This window comes from Emys orbicularis, chromosome 5 (genome assembly GCF_028017835.1).
Source record: "Emys orbicularis isolate rEmyOrb1 chromosome 5, rEmyOrb1.hap1, whole genome shotgun sequence".
Lineage (NCBI taxonomy): Eukaryota > Metazoa > Chordata > Testudines > Emydidae > Emys > Emys orbicularis.
The window spans coordinates 72,034,249-72,051,777 of NC_088687.1; the positions used below are offsets into that span (position 1 = coordinate 72,034,249).

General features: G+C 40.3%; 1 protein-coding gene across 1 annotated transcript in view; it reads right to left on the reverse strand.

Annotated features, from left to right (window-relative positions):
- The window catches only part of LOC135878988 (probable ATP-dependent RNA helicase DDX60), a 73,426-nt gene that overhangs the window by 6,670 nt on the left and 49,227 nt on the right, over positions 1–17,529 (reverse strand). The window contains exons 26-34 of the mRNA XM_065404765.1: positions 16,647–16,805; positions 14,835–14,976; positions 12,786–12,938; positions 11,616–11,720; positions 7,782–7,982; positions 6,482–6,586; positions 5,402–5,540; positions 3,589–3,710; positions 303–450 (exon numbers count right to left, since the gene is read on the reverse strand). Coding sequence (XP_065260837.1) covers positions 303–450; positions 3,589–3,710; positions 5,402–5,540; positions 6,482–6,586; positions 7,782–7,982; positions 11,616–11,720; positions 12,786–12,938; positions 14,835–14,976; positions 16,647–16,805 — 1,274 coding nt within the window. The remainder of the gene's footprint in view (positions 1–302; positions 451–3,588; positions 3,711–5,401; positions 5,541–6,481; positions 6,587–7,781; positions 7,983–11,615; positions 11,721–12,785; positions 12,939–14,834; positions 14,977–16,646; positions 16,806–17,529) is intronic.

A 17,529-nucleotide genomic window follows, 5' to 3' on the forward strand; every position in this document is an offset into this window, starting at 1 on the left:
ATTGAAGGCCATTATTATTACCCTCCTTCTAATGAGGCTTTGACAAAATCCTTTTTAGAGTCCATCAGTGCAGATTCTTTAGTTGGCAAGAAAATTGCAAGATATCAAAGTGAGATATTTCCTACCTCAGAGGACTGTTGCTTTCATACAGATTCTAGCGTGTGTTGACTTATGAACAAGGAATTGAGCCCCTATCTTCCACATTACACTACCACTAGACCAGGCTCTAATAGCCCAAAACACAATATTTCAATGAAGCAAACCACAGTGAATATGAATGTATAAATGTAGCATTCACTTACCAGTCCTTGAAAGAGGAAGTTGGTATTCTTGTTTCATATCAGCCATCTTGGAAATAATCAATAAAAAATGGCCAAAATTCTCCTCTATTTTGTTGTTGTACTCATGTAATGCAACAGCAAAGTCTTCTGGGAGATCTTCAAGGAACACCTAAAACAATACAAATGTTGTGGGATAGAACACTTACATTCAGTCTAGAGTTTTACCAGTTTTCTGAGCAACAAAAAGGGTACAGAAAAGCTGAGCTGTATACTATACTTTTACATCATTATGATGTTGCAGTGACAATATTTAGCATATCTGATGTTAGATATTTCCAACTGAAGTCACTGTTTCTAAAAGCAAGACTTTAGAACAGATTATCTCCATAATAAGTCAAACCCTATGTTGTAGTCTGCAATTTTGTGGCTACAGAATTTGCCTGGTAATCCACCCATTGCCACAGAATTGTTTTGCTGAATCTCAAGCTTTCATTTTTAAGTTTCTAGTGCTTGAAAATGTCAAAAATTTCTTCCTGAGCCTGTAAACAGATTGAAACAGCAGCTCTGCTAGGCACAAATCAGTAATTTATGCTGTACACATTATAGGTTACATAGGAAAGATGTTATCCCACCACACAAACATCTGTAGCCCAGTGTGCTAGCTTGCCTTTATTATATTTACTGCTTTGTATTGTATTCTGCTTTGCATTGTATTCAGCAGTAATGCAAAAAACCTACAGGCCTGTATCCTGTAAGACATTAGCTTCAGCAAGTTAGCATAAGGCTTGAGACCTATGAACTTTGAACAGATAGACTTTGCACAGAAAAATGGCCCAACAGAAAACCTCACGTATTTGGGGAGCAGAAAATAGAGTTTAAGGGGAAGTTCTGACCACAGGTAAATAATTCAACCACAGAAGTGTCCTGGCAACAAACTGACATACACAACAGGTACATGAGATACATTTAAGACTAGCTTGCTTGCTTGCCTATATATCTTTTCTTATAAATTTCTTATTTTCTGATGGGTTTGATTATTTTATTAGAATAGGTTTATAAGTCTCTATTAGAGTATATTTGGGCTGTAACACAAGGGACCTGCAGGCCACATCCTGTATGGTGAGCTAAGGCAAAGTTAGCATACATATGTTTGGGACCTTTCACCTAGATAGATGGTGAAGAGTTAAAGCATAAGGTCCATGTGTGGCTGCGACCTTTAACATAGAGGATGTGTTAAAGCAGGTTGGCATAGGGGCTTTCCTAAGTGCATACCCTTTTAAACTTAACGGGTACACCACAACTTGGAACTTGGAAAGAACTGAAATAACCAGTTAGGACAGAAATAACAAATGTGATGCCTAACCACAAAAGGGCCATGAATGGACGTATATGATAATAAGTTGAGATCATTGATATACTAACCTATAGGAAAAAGATACTCCAACATTAGTAAGGTGAGGAAATACAAATAAGGAAAAGGGGAAAAAATCCCCTGCTGAATATGCATCAAACATAACGGCGTCAGCGTAACATATTATAAAAGTGGCATCCCAGCTTAGGGATGGTAGGAGAGAAGCTGTAGTCCTTGGGGGATGCCAGAATGATGGCCATTGGTGATGATGGGGAAGGTGATGGTGATGAGGAAGATGATGGCTAACAGTTCAGGTTGTTCTACAGGAGATGGTGTGAGTATATTTGTGTGCAGATGTACATTCTGTAGTATTTTTATCTACCTTACTGAGTTGGGGTGGTTGTGACTGTGCTAAATGTATTAATGAACTATATTTGTAAATATAAAAGAGTTCCCATAGTGTGAGTGTTGCAACTGTGCACATCAGGGGTTCCCAACTATATAATAATTTGAATAATACTGGGCCTGATCTTGGGGCAAGAACCTGGCAACCCTCAAAATGATAACTGGGGATTATTAAGTAATCAATATAATTAATACATAATCTAAAGATCAGGCAACATCTTCCCCTACTCAATTAAAATATAGTAGAGCAGAGGTTCCCAAACTGTGGTCCATAGAGCAGCAGCTTGTGGTCTGTAGAAAGCTATCTCATTTCCATAGTTTAAACAGCATTAAAAGTAAGTCAAAAAAAAAGTATATTGAAACATTTCCAATATTATTTTGCCATGTAAGCAATTAACTGCCATAGGGATGTTATTTGAAAGGGAGGGGAGGTAGTCTGTGAAACAGTTTCTAAAACTGGAGTCCAAACTGTGAAAAAGTTTTGCAGAGGCTTCTAGCTGTTGTAGAGGAAATCTTCAAGTTCAAGAGAGGGAGATGATCTTCCTGTTTAAAATTGAGTTCACAACATTGGGCTTGCAAAGAGCTCATCTCATCTAAAGATCATCAAATCTCCAACCTTTATGTTTGCATCTAATAATGATTCTTTTAAATTAAGGGTTGTGTATATGGCTTTCATCACTGACTGAAAGTGACTGGCTGCTTAAGGAGAGTTACACCGAGCCTCACCTGTGACTGATCAGCTACCTCACAGCTGAGATAGACTAGCTGATTATAAAAGCCAGCAAGGGGGCCAGGTATTGAAGATAGCTGCTCGGAGTAGAAAGACTGTATTAGGAAGCTCCTAGGTCAAGGGGATCTTACAGGAAATAGGTTGGTGCCTGTGGAGGGCCTTGGAGCAGAGTGACTCTCAGGCAAGTGAGCAGGCCCATCAACAGAAATTCTAGGCCAGGGCTGTCCCTAAGGGAACGGGGTCCGGGGTGAAAGTGATGAATCCGCCACTTTCGGGACCGCCCACACCAGCCCATGGGGCCCTGCAAAGCATGGGGCCCGGAGTGGTCTTGCGTATCTAGGTGCCCTGCGGCCCATCCAGATGATTTAAAGGGGCCCGGGACTCCCGGGCCCTTTTAAATCACCTGGGCCCCTGGGCAGTTGCCCCCTTTGCCTCTCTTGTTGGCAGGCCTGCAAGTGAGTGGTAGACTAAAACATGTTAGGACTAGATAGGCCCCTGAAGAAGACCCTGGGTCAAGGGAAAATACTGGGTTTATATATGGATCTTATGTTGAACGGTTTTATTGTGAACAAATAAAGAGGGCTAGAACCAGGTGAGAAAGAGGGCTAGAACCAGCATGGTGTGAGCGCTTTCTGAACTGAGGGCTCAGGCTAGCAGCCTACAGTTACACAATGTGATACTCTAACATCAAAAGAGAGGTTATCTCTCCTGTAGATCTGTTGTTCAAATTATCAACAATCACTTAGCCTACCTCTCTGTTTTATTTTATCATTATTTACTAAATATTTTAAAAAAAAATAAAACAAGAGATTTCATCTTACCTTTGACTGGTAAAACTTTTGTTTAGATTTAATAACGCTGGCTGGGATATATCTTCTTCCAAACAGATTTGCCAGTACTAGTACTAGCTGTTCCATCACCTCTTTAGAAAATGTCTTTGAGTCTATTCAAAACAGAAAACTCAGACAGTCAGAACAAGGATGCTGGGATTAAAGCCTAAATTAGCCAATATTGTAAGCGTTTGGAAAAACTCATGTAGCAAACTTTTTAATTCTAGAAAAAAAAAATCTCTAATATGCTGCAAACATACATAATGTTGCCGCTTATGATATAATGTGGGTAATGTGTCCAAATTCCATTACACTACATGGACTTGGGAGGAACTAGAAGATGCCATGTTGTGTGTCTAATATTTTGAGGGAAGCCTATTGAGAAAATTTTATTGAGGCAGCTCTGGCTTTATCAAGAGTGTGCAGATTTTCTTGATTTCTTCAAATTTGGTTTTAAATTTGAACATAGCTCTGGTCCCCTTGATCAGCGATCTCCTTTTGGCAATGGACAAAGACTAAATATCTGTGATGATTCTTTTAGATCTGTTAGTTGCCTTTGATGCTATTGTTCAGAAAGTTGCATATTCTGGCAAGGATAGAAAGAACCATGATGGAGTGGCTCTATTGTATTCTCTCTGAGAAGATTCCTAGGGTGCTATTCAGCAACTGAACATCTACCCGCAGGAGTCTCTCTCTCTTGTGTTTTTGTTACCCCTCTTGCTCAATGTAAATGTAAGGCCACAGTGTGAGATAGTGAGGAATTTTCAGACGTGGCGCCATAAGCATGCTGTTGACTGTGACAGACAGCTATGACTAATGCAGGCATATCTTGAGACTATTGGATCCACTTTATAAAGTTATCTGTATCTCTGTGAACCCAGGCTTGTATGTAGGCTGGTTGGGGAGGGTTACAGAACTCCTTTCAGGAACTAAAATAAGTGGGGGGCAGTTACTGCAGACCCTGAGACACATAAGTACCACCCCCTGGGGGGAATTGCACATACTGGCTCAGACTAGCTTCAAGAGACCAGGAGACAAAGAAGGGCTTTGGGGTATAAAGGCTGAGTTTAAACTTATTCAAGGGGGCTCTCACTTTGATCCAATAAACTGACATGAACCTTTGACCAAAGTGGAGGAGGGGAAGAGGCAAATCCTGCTGAAGGGTTGGAAGAACTGGAACCAGCCAGGGTCACCATAGGACGGATAGGTGTATGTGTTTGTCTTCTATTATATTTTCTTTGTAATCTCTTTATCTAAAATAAATGCATTGTGCTCTATGTAAAGCTGTCTGGTCCCTAGTAAACTACTGTCTTAGCCCTTGAGAGAGTGTGAAACGGCAAATGCTGAACAAATCAGACCTGCTGGAACAATCACAGTGAATTGTAGGGGGATGCAGCCTACATGCCATGTCTGGAGGCAGATAAATGCAAGTCCCTGACCAGAGAGAGGTGACACTGAAGGTGTGAGACCTAATGGAGCATCCTTTGAGCACACCACAGAGAGGTCATAGATGCAATTACCCAAAACTGCAACATTCGCTCATCTTTTTCATCAGATCAGAACAGTGCAGTTTCTCTGCTTGTTCAGCTGTGATAGGGGTTTGGATGATGGCTAGTTGGCTGAAGTTCAGTTGTGCCAAGACAGAGGTGATGTTGGTTGATTGGAGGAAATAACCAGAAGAGATGGAATATATCTGGGTAATTTTTTCCGCTATATATGTAACTTGTCTTCTACTCTTTAACAATTATTTTTAATTTAGTGTCAATTTCTTAACTACGTAAAAAGCTAGTGAACATGAACTTACCTTTCCTCGGCTGGCATAGTTTGTGAAACAAGCCCTTCACAAGAAAGCTGACCAAGACAAGATTGGAAGGTTCGTGATAATGCAGATGGGTTACAAGTCCAGCAAATCCCATGGTATTACCTTCTTGATCCAAATATCCCTAAAGAATTAAACAATTTACTAAACTATGACTGGACCTTGTATTAATCTACAATTACAAATGACTGTAATTTTTGTCATTTGGACCATGATATTGTTCAACATTAAATATTGCTCATGCCACCATTGTGGAGAATTCTGTGACTCGGGGAGTTACATAGAAAACCATTCTCCTCTGTTCCACGCCTTGCAATACAGTGGATCATTCTGGTAGCATGAGATATAATATAAACTTAATTACAATGGAGCATTATAACAACCAGATATTGCCCCTGAAAACTGTGACAAAGAGTAAAATCAGAGGTTACAGTTCCTGAGTGTTTTAGCTGTACTGGCAGGCGTTTATTAAGAATGGTGGTATCATATGTGGTTAGGGTGACCAGACAGCAAATGTGAAAAATCGGGACGGGGGTGGGGGGTAATAGGAGCCTATATAAGAAAAAGACCCAAAAATCGGGACTGTCCCTATAAAATCGGGACATCTGGTCACCCTATATGTGGTACCTACCAACTAGATTGTTAGGCTCAGCTCTCAACCTACCAAGGATAAAACATGTGACAGTGCCCTTCAAATTATGTATTATGTAATAAACATCTCAAATGAGATACAGAGCCCCCCCACTCAAAAAAAATAGAAAGATGGAATCATGTGAAATTTAGTTCTTTTGCACAATTTGTTTTTTCTTAAAATATCATGATTCAGCATTTTTGATATAAGTAATTTTCAGTGAAAACCTCAGGCTTGTGTGGAAGAACTGAGGTACATGTACAGCACAAACAATAATAACCAGGATAGCTGGTTTGATCTATAAAATAATAGTGTTCATAGCATGTTCATGGGCACGTCCCTGAGCTCATGTGGTGTTCTTTGCAGGATCAAGGCCAAAGACTAAATGTAGAGATAAACCATTTCATTAACAGAAAGACAAGGTGGAATCTTACCTCCTTGACAAGAAATTGCAAAGAAAATAAAAAGTACAGCTTTAATATCTCCACGACTCTTGGCTGGTTGAAGGAGAGAAGCGAATGCTTCAACAGTGACAAAACCTTAGGAGGAAAAATACTTCAATTTATCACTCTCAAAAATGTCTAAATTAGTAACTTGCTAGGGAATGCCCTGCTTATGATACAACAATGCTCTGGGGATGTTTTGGGAGAAGGAGGAATTATGCTGTTGGGGAACTCAGGGTACCATGGGGAGGGTCTGTGTGTCCATTCCCCATTTCACTTTGGGGACAAAATTACTCTTGGATGCAATCTACATAAGAAAGAGAAAAGGGAAGAAGAAGTGAAGGTGTATTATAAAGACAATAAGATAAACTTCCTCTCCCTAGGCAGTTGAGTCCCCTTTCTCTGCTCCTTTTCCCTTTCCCTCTGCCTTCTTACTGATATCAGAGACAGCTCGTTGCTTAAACCACTCCAGGAACACTGCAACATGGGGAGGAGGCGGTGGCATTTACTGTCCTATTGCCCCTTAAATCTGTCCATGCCCCTCTGGATGGTTTTGTTCCTATTACATCTGTTTCTGGACACCTCACTAGCAGAAAGACTGACAACATTAGAGGGAGTTCAGAGAAGTGGAAAAAAAGATCAGCGTGCTAGAGGAATTGACTGATGAAAGATTAAAAGAACTAAATAAATATAACTTGTCTAAGAGCAGACAAGGGTGTGACAATGTAATAATCTGCAAACATTTGAATGATGTAAACACCAAATAGGGAGAGGAATTGCTGAGATTAGTACAAAGAGTTTCCTGGAAAAAAAATAGGATGAAATTAAAAAAGGGAAAATTTACGATGACTATCAGGAAAACTTGATATTGAGATCTATTAGGATCATTGTTTGATGTATTTAAAACTAAACTGCACAAAATACTAAAAATGTACTGAAGGATTTTATAGGGCCTTTTCATCTAATTTCTGTGATCGTAAGATATATATATAAATAGCATAGCTATATTTGATCCAAATATATATCACTTAATAAAATTGGATTCCACTGAAAACAATGTGAACAGTATAGGGAAAGGGAAAGATCATAATTATTTTGTATTACTTAATGTGTATTAGAAATCGGAAATCCCCCCATTGATTAAAAACATTTAGATTTTTCAGGTTAGCAAAAATACATATTTAGTAATTTGGTGTTGAACTAAATAAAAATTCTTCAACATGTGATCTAAAAATATATAAAGGTTCCATTATCTAACTGAGCATTGATAGCCTACAACCATATAATATACCTTTGCTTTTGCATCTTCTTTGTCATCAGCTTTTGCAGCCAACAGCATAAGTCTCAGTGCCAGGGAAATATTCAGAGGGAACTGGCCTCTCAGTTGAGGTACATTGGATTTTATAAGCTTGTCTACTTTTGGCAATGGAATATCATAGAAAAACACATTTCCCAGCAAGTCTTGACCACGTCGTCCAGCACGTCCAGACATCTAGAGAGAAGCAATGCCAACATTTTTTTTCTCATTTCCATGATTGCACAAAGTCATTGCAGTAATGCCAGTTGTTCTGGTTTGAATAGGGTGACCAGATAGCAACTGTGAAAAAAACGGGACGGGGGTGGGGGGTAATAGGCACCTATTGCTCCCTGCCTGCCTTTCCAGCTCACAGCCAAGACGGGGAAGAAAAAAGGATGGGGGGAGAAAAGGAGCTGAGGATGTGCTGTTCCTTGACCAGTTTTGTAAGATTAGATGGTTAGAACATTCCAAGAATGCTGCAATCTTTATTATGTGGCCAGCAGAAAAGAATGCAGAAGGCTATAGTCAACTTCTTATGCCAATGGGGAGATTTGTGCCTGGCTATGGGGAGGAGGCTTGCAGTGATTGTACTACCACCTCCCTCAATGGTTGTCAGATGAGGGCAACTTTAAATTACAGCTGGGGCTCCATAGGAGCCTTGCCAGCAAAGGCTATCCAGGGGATAGGTAGAATTGGTGTATCCTCCCACCTTCCTGGCCAGGGCCACTTCTCAGACAGCTCTTCTCTCCTTGGCCTTTAGGGATGTAAGTACCAAAGGGTATGTCTACACTGCAATAAAACACCCACAGCTGTCCCATATAGATATACCATTTTATTGTGCAATCTGCCTCCAGGTGATCTTCCCACCACCCGGGGCCCTGGATTGCAATAGCTCATCACAATTAAATAAAAATGTGTGTAATAAAATAATCTATTGTAAAACACTTAGGTTCAAATTCAGCGTTGGTTATACTGGGCCCCCAGAAACAACACAGGATGACTCCCAAATGCCACAGGGAAGAATTAGAGTTGTTGAAATATTTTTAATTCCAACATGTCTGAGGAAAAATGGACTATTTCTTTTGCAAAAATTTGTTAATAATTTCCCCCTTTTTTGTTTGACCAGCTCTTGGTATAACTTATCCACAGAGAATCAGTGCTGAAGCTGTGGAGCAGAACCAGAGTACGTGATGATGGTGAATAGCATAAAGGCTTTTCACTGGGTCTCTCCCATTTTATCCACTGGCTGTTGGGATTCTGCAAGGCTCAGTCTTTGCATTCCTCCTCTTCCCTTTACATCATCTATTTAGCTGATTTTATCTGCTCTCATGGTTTAAACTGCTGCTTCTATTCTGACAATTTACAAATCTACCTCTCTACTCCTGAGTTGTCTCCGTCCTCTCCAATCCTGCATCTCATCCTGTGTCTCTGACCTTTCCTCTTAAATGTCACACTGAAATTAAGCATACCATAACCAAACTACTGAGTTTGTCTCTCAAGCCCTCTCCAGTTCCCTTTATTTTACCATCAACACCATCACCATCTTCTTTATCGCTCTAGCCTGAAACCTGGGGGTCATCTTTCATTCTTCTCTGTCCTTTGCTCTATGCATCCAAGCCATGTCTAAAATCTGCTGCATTGTTTATCAGTGATGAAACCATGTGTAAATTATGCAGATCATTACAAATTACTGCCAATAAATCACTATAATATATTCTATATATGCAACACATGTTACAAAACACAATGTAAGAATATTTTACAGTTTTAACAGTTTTATTGGGACTATTTTTGTATCCTTCCCACCTGTCAAGCCAGGTGCTTTAGCCATGAGTCCAACTTTTAGGCCTTAGAGGCAAATTTAATAAACCTCTAAAATAACTTCTTGGTACCCAGAATCATGATATTTTTAAGGTCCGATATCTCAGGACCTTCTGTTGGAAGCAAATGTTGGTACTCCTTGGGAAGCTGACAGTGGTACAAAATTCTATTTTTCTGATATTCCATTTTTTAAAGTAGTGATATTTTTATATAAGGAAAACCTGTCAGAGGTGCAGAACTGAGTCTTGTCCATCCTGGAATTCGAGCCCACTTAATTTGGTTGGATGGGGGTGGAGTTCCTCATTTGGGAAGAGAAAAAGGAGACATCTCTCTGACACTGATTTTTACTTTAATGGCAACCATTTGAAGCTCCTCAGGGGTAAAAATGTTAGAATAAGTCCAGGGGTGAATGGGTAGAGGGCACAGGGTAGGTAAAGTGGCAAAGCAGAAGAAGGATGGTCCAGTGGTTAAGGCACTTGCTTAGAACTTGGGAGAACCACATGCAAGTTCCTCCTCTGCCACAGGCTTCCTGTGTGATGTTAGGCAAGCCACATAGGGTATGTCTACACTGCAATTAAACACCCATGGCTGGCCCAAGTCAGCTGACTTGGACTCGCAGAGCTTGGGCTACATGGCTATTTAATTGCGGTATAGATATTCAGGCTTGGGCTGAGCCTGGGCTCTGGGACCCCGCAAGAGGGAAGGGTCCCAGAGCCCAGGCTCCAACTCAAGCCTGAACATCTACACAGCAGTTAAATGGCTCTGTAGCCCAAGTCCCATGAGCCCAAGTCAGCTCTCATTGGCTAGCCACAGGTGTTTAATTGCAGTACAGGCATACCCATACTGTCTCTGTGCCTCAGTTCTCCATCTGTAAAATGCGGATAATAGTGCTTCCTTAACTCACACAGGTGTTGTGAGGATAATACATTGCAGATTGTGAGGCACTCAGACTAAATTGATGGGGGCTATGTAAGTAGGTTGCATTAGGTAGGTAGAAAATGCAGAATAGACTGATTTATTTCATGACTTGGAAATTGATCATATGTAGGGTCCTACCAAATTCACGGTCCATTTTGGTCAATTTCACGATCGTAGGATTTTAAAAATAGTAAATGTCATGATTTCTGTTTTTTAAATATGAAATTTCACGGTGTTGTAATTGTAGGAGTCCTGACCCAAAAAGGAGTTTGGGAAGGGTCACAAAGTTATCGTAGGGGGGGTTGCGGTTGCTACCCTTACTTCTGCACTGCTGCTGGCAGCGGCACTGCCTTCAGAGCTGGGCAGCTGGAGAGCAGCGGCTGCTAGCTGGGAGCCCAGCTCTGAAGGCAGCACTACCGCCAGCAGCAGCACAGAATTAAGGATGGCATGGTATGGTATTGCCATCCTTATTTCTGCTCTGCTGCCTGCAGAGCTGGACCCTCAGTCATCAGCTGCCACTCTCCAGCCACCCAGCTCTGAAGGCACAGTGCAGAAGTAAGGGTGTTATGGTATGGTATTGCCACCCTTACTTTTGCGCTGCTGCTGGCGGGGCACTGCCTTCAGAGCTGGGTGCCCAGCCAATAGCCGCCACTCTCTGGCTGCCCAGCTCTGAAGGCAGTGCAGAAGTAAGGGTGGCAATACTGCAACCGCCCTAAAATAACCTTGTGACCCCCCCTGTAACTCCCTTTTGGGTCAGGACCGCCAATTTGAGAAACCCTGGTCTCCCGTGAAATCTGTATAGTGTAGGGTAAAAGCACACAAAAGACCAGATTTCACGGGGGGAAACCAGATTTCATGGTCCGTGACGCATTTTTCGTGGCTGTGAATTTGGTAGGGCCCTAATCATATGCCTAAAATCTTCACTTGTGGTGTGTGTTTTCCCTTTTTCATCAAACTTTTTAGACAGAAATATTTTGACCAGCTTTTTATATATACATATATATACGGCTGTCCAGAACTTTTCTGTCTAAATTTATGTACGTGTGTACAGATGTGTGTGTTAGTTAAACTGGCTGTGTATTTCAATACCTGTCTATAGTTCAGAGCATCCAAATACACAGAATTCTGTGTGAAGACAACTGATTTACATGGCATGTTGATTCCTAAAGCCAGTGTTCCAGTAGCTGTAACCACCTAGGAAAATAAACATAAGTATTGAAAATTATATTTATAAATGTGTTTCCATTCTGATAACCTTAAAGATAGAAATGCTAAATAGAAAATTAATCCACCTCTGTACATTATTACTTCCAGGCAAAGATGATAACAGGCACCCACAACAGGTACTCCACCCTTGAAATGATGGAATTATAAACAGAGTAAATTAGGTACAGGCAGTAGCTCAACAAGTGAAAGGGGGAAGAGAAATTATCCTGACTGGTGAACAGACAATATGTAGCAGCTGTGGAAAATCATTGCTACACAGGTAAGGGATTACTGCTGCCACTTTCATTTTTATTTGGATTTTTTAAATTATTAACAGCATAATGCCTTTAACAGTTAATGTACAACTTGGTTCCCTCCTCAATGATAAGTCATAATTGCTTACCCTAACGTATTTTGCCCATTTTTATGTGGCTTCTTCTGTCTTGTTGTGCCCTGGTTGCACATTGTTTTAATTAAGGTTTGGTGTGTGGTTGCTGTTTGTTTGTTTTTTGGTGTGGGGAGGCGCAGAAGGATTGTCTTGGCTCTCACAAAAAGTCAATTGACTTTTCTATCTCAATATCCCAATCTTACTTACCATGCTTATCTTTAGCTTAAAAAAATTTGAGCAGTTTCGGATCTTGAAATAAGTTTGTATGAAAGAGCCAAGTATTTTTATTATTAAACACTGTAAAGTATTTTAAACAATTTATATTGAAAGACATACAAAACAAGGCCCTGATCCTGCATTTATGCTTAACTTTATTTACATGCACAAATGCATGTAAATATGTAAGTATTTTCAGGATTAGGGCCTAAGATTCTATTGTATTTTCTCTTAGGTATTCTAAAATGGTGTCAGTTTGGTAAACTGCATAGATATGCCATGTAATTTGTTCACTAAGGAATACATTTAATGTACATTTTGTGGGGATTGTGCTTGCACTTACATTTGCCCTCAATAAGTGAACGCATACTCAAAGGAGATCATTACATGTAAAAAATATTTAATTCTCAAAGCAGATACTTAAAAAAAATCTGTGAAAAACAATGAACCTGGATAAATCCCATCCTGAAGAGCATCTCCACCAACTGTCTTCCTCTTTGTGGCACAGAAGCATGATGATATCCAATTCCTCTCAGTGCCAGTGTTTTCAGTGTTGTATTTGTTTTCATGAACTTCACTCGATCAATCACCTTCTGCAAAATCTAAGAAAATGAAAAAATTTAGATATTTTTCATTTTTATTTACATTCATTTAAGCTAGTGCCAGAATGGAATACAATTGAGTAATGCATTGTCCTAAAATTGCCTGCTTTGGCCAAACAGTGCTCTCAATAGGAAATCTGTTACTACCAATGTGCAAGAGATGCGGATGTAGCCTAAAACACTGCTTGGGTTAAGAGATAGTCCTGTGGGCTGCCAGTGACACATTTCAAACCAAATAACACGTTGGTTAAACCTCTTTTCTGAGATCTGATTAATTGAATTTAGTCAAGCTTTTTTTTTTTTTTTCCCCCCGTTCAAGCAATTGATTCTTCCACCTTTACATGGAGTAAAACTTACCTACGTGAGCATTTTTAATTGATTTCAGGTACTACTTGATATGAGTAAGAGTGGCAGAAATTTCTATAGTGCTCATCACTGTAACATTTTTTTCCAGCATAGAAAATCAAGCAATAACAAATAGATAAAGGGCTACATTCTGCCACTCTTATTCATTGAATAGTACCTTACTCCTCCATTAGTCCACTGAATCCAATAGGGTATATAGTGCTACTCAACATGAGTATGGCTATCTGAAATTGACCTTGAGTTAAGGTAAAAAGTAGCTGGAAAAAGAGTCAACCTGTTGTCCCTAAAATGAAATCAGGGCCAGCAAGAAACCAACTGGGGGATAAGTAAATGTTTATGTGTGGCATATATATTTTAAAGTAGACAAATACATTTTTAGGTCTAATAAAGCTAATATGTAATAGCAATCAAGACAGATTGATTTTAAGTTTTCTAGTAACCAGGGCCGGCTCCAGGGTTTTGGCCGCCCCAAGCAGCCAAACAAAAAAAACCAAAAAACAACAAAAAAAAAGCCGCGATCGCGATCTGCGGCGGCAATTCGGCGGGAGGTCCTTCGCTCCCAGCAGGAGTGAGGGACCGTCCGCCGAATTGCTGCCGAACAGCTGGACGTGCCGCCCCTCTCCGAAGTGGCCGCCCCAAGCACCTGCTTGGTAAGCTGGTGCCTGGAGCCGGCCCTGCTAGTAACTAATGGTGGGGAGAATTTCAGACTCTGGGATGTATTTTTGAAATATATAGCACATACATTTAAAACATATTAATTTTCAAAGTAAAAGGGGGCAATTAATCTTAGATACAGTGTTTCATTTTGATTAATATTTAATTACCCTTATAATTGTTTTACCAATAAAAGTAAAGCAGCAATGCAATATACTTGGACATGAAGCCATTCCCCTTAGGAAACTCCAACTAGTAGAAAATACTCAGCAACATTGGCTATCCTGAGCAAATCAGACCTGTCTTCCACTCTCTACATTGGCTTTCCATAGAACATCAAGCCAAATTCAAGGTCTCGGTCCTAATCGTCAATGGACTAGCCTGGGCTTAGGAGATCTAAAATATCATCTAAATCTTCGGGATAAAGACCATGGCTCACAGCTCTGCTTCTTAGGCACAATGGAACTTTCCAACACAAGAATAAAGCTTGTCTGTGCGGGAGATGGAGTTTTCTCAGAAGCCAGTCTCAGACTGTGGGAGCTACAGGCCATCACAAACCTCACCACATTCCATTCCAAGTGCAAGGTGCACTTCTTTCACCTTGTCTTTTCTAGCAAACACATATCAACAGGTACATTTAAAGAAACATAACATTAGAGGCTACACTGCACACAATTCTCCTCCTGGGAAGACAATGAGAGAGAAAACCAATCATACATGACAGATGTTAGTCACATTTTTTAAAGACTACTGGAAGGTGCTCAGATACTACACTGATGAGGGCAATAGAAGAACCTTTGCAGAATAAGTTCTTTCTCAGGGCCCAGCATTTATTATTGGAATGTAGAATTAGCAGCACTTTTGCTTTTTTCTTACCTCTGTATCAACAGCTTGGCTATTTGCATAGGTGCAATCCGGAGGGATTTCAGTTATCTTCCCAAGTTTTTCCATCAAATTTCCATGCTCAGCCTCCTCAAGTATCATTTTATCAGTTTTACTTGATGTAATTTTCATGCCACTATACAAAATACACATTAGTTGTTAGTTTGAACCTTTATCTAAGAAAATCTGCAATCGGTGTTTTAAAAGTTCACTACATTTTATTATTTGTTTTTGTTTTGAGATATTTGAGATACCACCAGACCAATCCTTCTGCCAGATTGTATATAATACACCATCAGGCTGATGTTTGTTTTCAGATACAGGACCTACTCCTGCTGAGGTCAATGGCAGAAGTCCACTGATGCCAGTGGAGCAGGATTAGGTCTATGAAAAAATATGAATGTGTTGATCAAACACTCCACTTCTGACTCAACTGAAAAACGATATGAGGGCAGAGCCTTGAAGTACCACAGGGGGGCAAAAAATTGTACACTCCAACTTGTATTCAGTTTTGATTTGTATTTAGTTTTTGTATGAATTTGGTCTGATACACCTGAAAAATCAGGAAGAAAACGTTTGTTGTGTAACAGGGTGGCCCTTTAAGGATGGTGAAGGAACCTTCTAGGGATCAGCCCTACTCCATGCCAGGGTTTTTCTTCTAAGAAATAAATGATGTACGGGGGTACAGTCACTGGGGGTGAGAAAGTGGTCTTGGAAAGTTAACATGGAGTTTGAGGAAAATCTAAACTACTAACTCTGGTTTAGGGCCCAAGAACAGAGCTCTGAGTAGGGTGAGCTGGAACTCTGGTCTCCACTCATGTTAGGCCTGGTTTACACCTAAAAATTACATTACCCTAGTTACATCACTGAGGGCTGTGAAAAACTTCACACCCTGTGCAATGCAGGTAGGTCAACCTAACCCCCGCAGCTAAGTCGATGGAAGAATTCTTCTGTCAACCTAACTACCACCTCAAGGAGAGGTGGATTAACTACACTGATAAAAAAACTCCTTTCATCAATGTAGGAAGGGTCAGCACTGGAGCTATGCTGCTGTAGGGTAGACATACCCTCAGTGCTTAATTTGTGCTGGGGCTGAGCCTGGGCATCTCTAGGCTTGGCAGTTCATAGCCTAGTACCTCTAGGCTTGCCAGTTCATAGCCCCGGCACCTCTGGACTTGCCACATCAGTTCTTTTATGTGTGTAAGAGATTCAAGCAGCAGCGCAACACTCTGCCTCCACTCACATGTCACAGCTGCCAGAGGAACATCCCTGAAATGTTGCACTGCTGCTAGTGTGATGCTTGAGCCCCGACACATCTTTCATTACAAATTAAGCACTGCATACCCTTAATGATGAGGGATCAGACTGACTCTGACTGGCTCCTGGTGGTTCCAACCACTCCATCTCTCTCTCTCTCTCTCTCTCTCTCTCTCTCTCTCTCTCTCTGAACCTGGGATATTTAGTGCACTAGAGCAGCCAGACTATAGTCCTAGCCTCAACAAGGCATGGTGGGAAAAATATAAAAACTGGTTTTTTTGCACAATCAGGGAGCTAGGCTGTGCTCACGGGCTCTCTGGAGAGGTAGGCAAGTAAGCATTATATTTTTTTGAAGAAAGTTCTTTGAAACCTTGGCTAGTTTTTCTTTTGACAGTCCTAGAGAAAGACTACAGGTAGAAGGGGGAGTAAGAGAAAAATCGAGTGTTTTTTAGTTTAGAAAGGTCTCTTTCATATAGATGTGGTACAAGAAGTTAAACAATGAACCTAATAGAAATCGTTTTAATAGATTCAAATGCAAGTAATACTTACACAGTCTGATTCTTCTGCATGGACTTTTCCTTTTTTTTCAATCTATTTGTTAGTAAATGTATTTGCTTTTCAGTCTTTGGTATTTGTTTACTCTTTTGCTTCTTCTCCAGACAGTTTTTTATATTTTCAGCCCATTTTTCCACCTTTTTAATGTCGAATCTTTAAAATAGAATTTAAAAACTAGGTAACTTACTAGTAACTAGATTTCTCAAATACATTGCCTCTACGTATTGTAGAACACTGTTGTGCATGCATTCATGCAGGAATATCTTTGTGCTGTTTCCACTTCTTAATGTATAAAGATGGCCAACTATCCTGGCTGGAGTCATATATCTCAGTAAATGTGCAAAGCCATATTCTGAGCAAGATTCTAACAAGATGCAAGATCCTGCCACCCTGATTTCTTATCTGTCTTCCCAGAATTTAGATTCTGAAGCATACAGAGAGGAGGGAGGGCAGGTATGAATCTGTGAAAGAAACATAGTTTTCTCCCCATGAAACTGCTGCTACAGAGCTGCACCCTTGGAATAACCAGAAAAAGTAATGCACTACACCTTCATGAAATGGGTGTCTGATATAGCTTCCTAATCAAGAGATGAGTGCTGGGTGAAGGTAAAGGTATCTATCAAACTTTGTGTAGCCATGCTACACATTTCAGCATTGGGTATGTTGTGAAGGATCATGCACAATCTCAGGAAACAAAAGAAAAAAGAGGAAAGTGTAAGGAAACATATCCTCCATAGAGAGTAAAAGGCTTCTAAAAGAATTTCCCAATCAGGCCAACATCCGCAAAAACATTTAAATAAAAATGGGGGTCTTCCGGTTGCTAAAGTTTTAGAATCGCTGCTATAGAGAATTATTGCTCCTTAGCAATCCCAAGCTC